At 37.6% G+C, this 7,518-nt stretch overlaps 1 protein-coding gene across 1 annotated transcript in view; it reads left to right on the top strand.

The window, feature by feature from the left end:
* The first annotated feature begins 673 nt into the window (after positions 1 to 673).
* The window catches only part of plxdc1 (plexin domain containing 1), a 186,701-nt gene continuing 179,856 nt past the window's right edge, over positions 674 to 7,518 (top strand). Inside the window, exon 1 of the mRNA XM_016543461.1 lies at positions 674 to 763. Within this exon, the coding sequence (XP_016398947.1) occupies positions 688 to 763 (76 nt within the window). The 5' untranslated portion in view covers positions 674 to 687. The remainder of the gene's footprint in view (positions 764 to 7,518) is intronic.

The raw sequence follows: 7,518 nt of genomic DNA, 5'->3' as shown, positions 1-7,518 counted from the left end.
ATATAATATATAATAATATAAAAGTGGATTTTAAATAAAATGTAAAGAACTGCAATTAAATTACACTGAAGGTACTTAAAGTGGTTTAACTTTAACACAACTAAATATATTAAAATATAATGCAATTAACTTAAAATTGATCTGAATCATATCTTAAATAACACTTAGCATACATTTTCTCAAATTTCTACTTAGCTTTAATTTTATTTTAGTTTTAGTTTTTAATTTTAGAAAAAAATATTCCAGTTAGTTGTCTAGGCAACACATTCTAATTAAAATTTCTTCTTTTTTTCAAGTGTTCCTTCTAATATTTATATTTTATTTTAGCAGTATTTCAGTTAAGGAAAATGTTTTAGCACTGTTTTAGCTGATCTCTCTGCCATACCCCTCTTTTCAGTTCCTGCATTACCATGCATTTTAATATCCCACAATTCACTGAAATACGAGGAAGCAGACACAAGTCAGAACCGCTTGTTTTCAGAGTGAAAAAGCCAGAAGGGAGGGAAGAACAGAGGGAGGGAAAAAAGGAAAAGAGGGAGATAAGTCCAGGGAAAAGGAGAGTGCGTAAAACCTGATTCAGAGAGAGGAAAGAGGTGACAGGAGGAGGGAGAGGAGGAGCAAGAAGACAAGAGACTAGAGGAGCGTTTGAAGGAGAGTGGAGAGCGAGAGAAGGATTGTGGGGTGGACATGGGTCTGTGTGCCGTGCTGTTGATTTGTCTCTCACAGGCAGAGCTGACCAGAGTGTGGGCTCAGGAGCAGAAAGGTAAGACATTATTAAACACACACAGAGATATAATGACTTAACAACATAAGAGACATGCTCGGATTCACTGATATAAACATCATGACCCTCACCCACATACAGAGGCATTTGAGCAGCTCATTTTTTGTGTAATTCCAAACAAACAATACAAACTATTTAATGACAAGCAAATATGTTTATACACAGATATTGATGGGCAAATATTTTAACTGATCTTGTTTGTTTATCTATACTTAACCCTAATGTTCTGTTGAGATTAACTGTTATATTTGGGGTCCCAGAGATCCCAATGATGTATGTATAAAATAATAACTAATTTCAAAATGAATAATTTATTCACACTTCAAATTATTTAAATAAATTTCTCTAACCTAATGAAAATCCAGTAGACTATTTGTTGATTGATTAACGCTTTAACCCTCGGGTGTATCATAAAGTAGGCATGCACTTTAAAATGAATGAATGAACAAACACAAATCAGTCAATCAAATCAAATCAATCAATCAATGTTAACATATAGTAATTTTTGTATAAATGTATGTTCATTTTATAATAAAATAAAGACAATAATATTTTATTATATGTAGATTTCTGATTTATATAAATAATATGTATATAAATCAGAAATCTATTGTTTTTATTTGTACCTTCATGCATTCATATACGCATTTATCCACACATTTGCACAATTCTTGTTTCAGTATTAGCTAAATGGAGTAATTTGGTGATTAATCAGATCCCAGGTGACAGGTGTGTTGAAGCAGGGTTGAAACTGAAGTCTGCAGGGAGGTAGCTTTTCAGGAGCAGGGTTGGAGACCCCTGTAAGTAGAGCACGGCACTAGCAATACCAAGGTCATGTGATCAATTCCCATGCATTAACTAAAAATAAAAGCTTTAATGCAACATAAGCTGCTTTTCAAAGAAGGTTCTGGAATATGTTTCCCATTAGTTTGTCAAACAAAAAGTTCCGCCCAAGACTCACTGTTTTTGTCTTTCAACCTCGCCTCTTTGTCTGCTGAACAACAATGTGTGTTTCTATGCATGTATACCTTCTCATGTTTGGTTCTGGTGTTTCTAAAGAACTTTATGAGTCAGAGAAAATGAATCCATGCATTGGATGCTGAGGTTTGTGTTCTAAAGGCTGGCTCCGCTCATGGAGAATACAAACCAAGCATCCCCCTTCCCAGTCTACATCAACTTTATGTTCAACAGATGTCAATCAGAGAACAGGGAAATAGCAATACAATGTTTCTGGGTCATGCAACATGGGGGTTTAGCAACAAAACGCCCCCTGTTGGCCAGGGTTAGAAGTTTTCATATTTCATTCAAGCATTCACAGAAGTGTCAAAAGACCAAGGTCATGTAAACCATGTGCAAACATAAAGAACATAAAGAACAGTCCTACACATCAGCTTGGCCTTTTTAATACTTTACACTTATATTCTTTCTCTCTCTTTTTTTTAATGGCACACACGCTATGTGTGTGTGTGTGTATTTCTGTCCTCCTTGGAGATACTGTATTTTTAGAGGGCCTGGTTCTTCTCTCTGGCAGGCAGCACTGCTCTACTTTCAGTGGCCTCTCTGTCCCTCCCACAAATCCCTTCTTTCTTGTCCCTTTGAGACATGTATATGTGTGCATGATATACTGAGTGTGAGATACAACAAAATCTGTTACAGACAGTTAATGAACAAGTGAGGATAATGGCTGTGTTTGAGCATGACCCTAAAAATGAAAAAAAAAAAAAAAACACTCTATTCATGTACAGAAATGTAATAATTAAGTGTAAAATAACACTGCATAGTTTTAATTGTATAAAATAAATTTAGATTAATCTTTGTTAAAGCTGTGTTTTGTTGTTTGATTAACATTAGTGACCGGGGCGGTTTCTTCATTTGGGTGATTGGGCGACACACCACCAACGTGCGAAAGTTGAGGAATTTTTTTTCTATCACAGCTGTCACTGTTCTAGACTGCTTGTTCTGCCTCTGGATATATAGTCCAATCAGCATCAAGTCACGTTCTGTGTGGGAGTACCTCCCCATTTTGGGCGATTTCACTCTGGCCGAGAATCGCCCAGACTGTTCTCATAAGCTGTGTCCAAAAGTTAAGTGCGCACACTCCGAAGGCCACGCCTCCAAAGTGCACAAAGGACCCTCCGAAGTGCATGAAGGATGCTCCACCTTCGTAGAATTTCCTAAATGCGCCACCAGGGGTTCCCGATTACCACTCTGTCGCATAGAAACTGTGCGAGAAGACAGCTGCCATTCTTACAGGACAGGTGGAGCCAGTATTGCTCATTTTTGTTTTTATGATTTACGTGATAATGGAGGAGACGGTGATGTACCTCAGGCTTAGCCAAGACCGAGGACAGGTAAGTTACACTGGTTTGCTGCGTCTATAATTGCCGGATTACAACTTTAAATGCAGGTATTGGCTTGGAGCTTACTTGAATAATGTAATAATAATAATATGTATCAACATATAAAAAACTACAAAACACACACAGACATACACACACACACACACAAACACACACACAACATGATGCATTGTTGGAGATTAAACTACCCAACAGTATATAAAGTAAGCAACTTTAAATTACGAGTATGCAAGATGCAAGATAATACTTTTAATTAGAGGATAGTTAACTAAAAATGAAAATTCTGTAATCATTTACTCACCCTAAAGTTGTTCCAGGTTTGGAATTTTCATTTTTGGGTGAACTATCCCTTTAGGTAAGGTTTTAAATATGACTAGTAGTTTTTCCCCAATGTGGTATTAGTAGTTACTACAAGTGGTTTACTAAAGTATCTCAATATTTTTTCTACCAATTACTTTGCCATAGCTCTAAACAATTTATCTTTTCCTTCTTTCCCTAAATCAGACCAGACCCCTGTACTGCAGGATAAAGCTGAATGTGCCAGTGCTGGACAGGTTTTTAACGGTTTTCGGCTGAGCAGGGAGGTCCTGACAGTGCTGCTGGATCTTTGGAGAAGTGAACGGCAACAGTGATGGGGTGCCACAATCCAGACCCTGGTGTTTCTTTTCTGTCTGGCCAGTGGTACATCATACAGAGTGGTCTCCAGAGTGTTTGACATGTCTCATTCCACTGTCCACTGGATTGTCCTCCGAGTCGCTGAGGAGGTGCTGGCCATTTACCACCAAGAGATTCACCTCCTGAAGACCCCAGAACACATGGAGGCATGGCTGGGCTCAAAATGTATGTTGTTTTTCTGATGTTAAACCTAAGTTATGTTGTAAATAGTTGTAAAAGGTACTTTCAGTAATGTATAGAACAATTTGTTTTAATGTGTAAAACAAATTTTTACAGGACAAAAAAATAAACGTACAGAAGAATATTTTGTAAACTGCATAAAAAAATGTATGTACATAACAATTACTTCTCTTTCATTTACACATGTGAATATGCATAACAAAAAATACAAAATGTACAGAACGTACTCAAATTTATTTACAAATAAATTACATTACAAAGATGAATAACGTATACGACTTACCATTTCTTTTTTAACTTACATCACAAAAAGAAACTACAGAAATGAGGTTGTTTCATTGACAATGTGACATAAAAAAGATATTGAACAATTTTATTGTACCCATTTTTTCCACTGTTTTCTCTTCTTGAGAGATGGGTTAATAATTTATTGTAATAATAATTTATTTATTATCTCTCCATTCTCTCCTGTGCTCTTCTCTCCTCTGTCTCTCTCTGGAATTTGATGTCCTCCCTGAGCATCTCCACCAGCTTCCACTCACTCCCTCACCTGTCCCAGGACACTTGCGATCGTAAGGGAGAGCAAATAAACCATGCCTGTTAACAACAACAGTACAATGAATTTCAGCAAAAAATGTGTTTATTATCTTGCTTACAAGCAGCAGGCCCATATTCTCCAGAATAGTCCTAAAACAAGAGAAAATGGAAACACTAAATAAAAAATATTTAGACAGTGGTGAAATCTTTGAAAATATGTACAATATATTTAAAACATATGTAAAAATTGGTGCAATAAAAATATTATGGATCCCCGCACATGGCACGCAGGAAAAAAATTGTAGGCTAAATTGTGTGCACAATTTACTATTTTGTTTCCTCGATTTATAAATTGTGCGCACGATTTACTAATTTGTTCCCTCGATTTGCTAAATCGTGCACACGATTTATAAATCGAGAGAACAAATTTGTAAATTGTGCGCACGATTTAGCAAATCGGGGGAACGAAATAGTAATTGTGTGCACATTTTAGTATATCGAGGGAACGAATTAGTAAATCGTGCGCACAATTCATGCATACAAAATACTGAAGTGCTCAAGTTTGGTGAAAACATTTGTAGACATATCTTGCATGACAGCACTACAAAAACACAACAAAGGGAAAGCCTTATATAGTGGTTGTCTTATTGTTTGTGGGCTTTGTGTAAAAAAAAAAAAACCTGGCTTTTAACAATTTCGCTACGTATTTGAATAAATCAAAACACAATACTTACATTTAAATGTGAATTCCCACACAGAACTCTCACCTGCCATGTTCTTTGAATATAAATTCCATCGTCATCTGCGCGCAATTGATTCTGGGATATGGTAGGATGCGAAGTGTCCATCAGATGTACACTTCATTTTCCTGGGAAACGGAGCTCACATTTGAAGTCGCTTTCGAATTACGGCAGCCTTCGTCACGCCGCAGTGACGCAATCGGCCTTGGAATGCTTCAGGGTTGCTTTCCAGTTCACTTTTTTATGCCCTTCACTCGCTAACTTCCCTTCGTCTCGTTTACTCGGATGTACGTCATTGATTACGCTGCATGAGTGCCCACTACTGGCGGATCCCTTGGAATGGGCTGAATTGGAATGTCCTAAGCCCTTGATCTCTTAGAATCCGCTATGGAGTTGGTTTATTGTTTACGTTTCCCCTTACGAATTTGTTTGGTGCAGCATTCTATATATATATAGAGATATGCTTGGGCAGTTATAAATGTAAAAAATAAATAATTTATGTATTATAGAGTTGTTTGGGGTGGGGATAAATTAAATGCGATCTGCGATGACGTCATAGTTGTGTTGCATTGTGGTCTACAGAGCGGCCTGAAGTGTGCATATAAAGCAGACTCGCTCCCTCGGGCAAAATTGAGATACAAAATTGTATGTCCATGTAAACTTCCCTTGTCCACTTGACGAAGTGGAACGCACTTCAAAATGGCGGCGGGGATTCCCCTGGGGGTAAGTGCTTAGGGAAATTTGCAAGTGCATGTCTAAAAGTGAACTGGAATGCAGCCCGGAGGGTGCATCATGAATTGGGACAGCTTACGTCGTGATGCTGAAGTGCTGAATCGCACTTCAAATTAAGTCTTCGGAGTGCGCGCACTTCACATTGGGACAGCCTTCATAGTGCTGGTGTGATGCAATCACACTTGAAATACGCACTTCGGAGTCCACGCACTTCACTTTAGGACACAGCTATAGACTTCCATAAGATTTTTTTTCGAACTGCAGGCACTGCAATGCAATCTCCGAGTTTCGGGAGGGCTAGCACTAATGTGCTTTCGTCATCATACGTAACCTTAACTTCTGCAGCGATTGGTGGGAACAAACTCTATAAATAAGAAATATGAAGTCAGGACTAGTCTGTATGGGCTGAATAAAGCAAACCAGTGAAGTTTAGATGGATGACGATTGTAATGGAGGTAAAGATGATTACAGTGACATACAGGAGTCGTACATTATTAGACACGCGTGTTATTATTAATGTGTAAATAAACAGACCGTGTATGTGCGCTCTCCGGTAGCTTTCTGAACAAGCACATTTCAGTATGGTCGCATGACTGGCAAGTTTTTTATAATGGACAATCACTGAAGAAGCGTGTTATTATAGGAGTTTGCGATGGTCAACGGTATTGCTTCTATTGTCCTCATTTGTAAGTTGCTTTGGATAAAAGCGTCTGCTAAGCAGTATTAATTTCGTTGACGAATAACTTTCGTCATAATTTTCGTCGACGACATTTTTTTCACCGACGACAACGAGACGATAACGAACTAAAACTCTTTTTGAATGACAAAAACTATGATGTAAACCTACTGACATTTTCGTCAACAAATAAAAACGTGACGAAAATGTTAGGGAGGGACGATTTGGCAAGAGATTCATTCAGAACGAATCTGCTGCATGGTTCGGTCTCGAAGGTTAGATGCGTACATATGAACCGGCGGGACATAAGCTAACATACACTTGCTGCACATCGCATAAAACGTTCAAAAATGTTAATATGTGAGAGTAAGAGAAGAGCAGACATATAGATAAATCTGACGACGCAAGAGAAAACTCAATTCGGTCCGGTTTTCTGAGCGCAGACACTGAAGCATACACACACAGAAACCGCGTCTCACAGCACACGAGTACTCTTTCCAGTTGCATGAACGGAGAAATACACATAAAATTATGTGGAATTGTCCGTTTTGACGAGTATTCACGAAGAAGTTTTCGCACTGATCTCGCGCTCATAGAACTTAAGATGTGTCAGGCTATATCTGCAGCTAAGCTGTATATAAAGCAGAATGAACTGATGAAACGATAAGACAATAAACACAATAAATAAATAAAATTGATGAATGATGCAGTGCTAATTGACATATAATTTATTACAGTACAGAAACTATAAAGTATATTTTCTACCTTATTCTGTGCAGAAAATTGATTGTTTGTAGTATATAAAACAATCATAAAATTGCCATTAGGAAAAAA

Source organism: Sinocyclocheilus rhinocerous, unplaced genomic scaffold (genome assembly GCF_001515625.1).
Source record: "Sinocyclocheilus rhinocerous isolate Xijiao unplaced genomic scaffold, SAMN03320098_v1.1 scaffold2234, whole genome shotgun sequence".
In the NCBI taxonomy this organism is placed as follows: domain Eukaryota; kingdom Metazoa; phylum Chordata; class Actinopteri; order Cypriniformes; family Cyprinidae; genus Sinocyclocheilus; species Sinocyclocheilus rhinocerous.
This window is presented reverse-complemented; position numbering and strand designations above follow the sequence as displayed.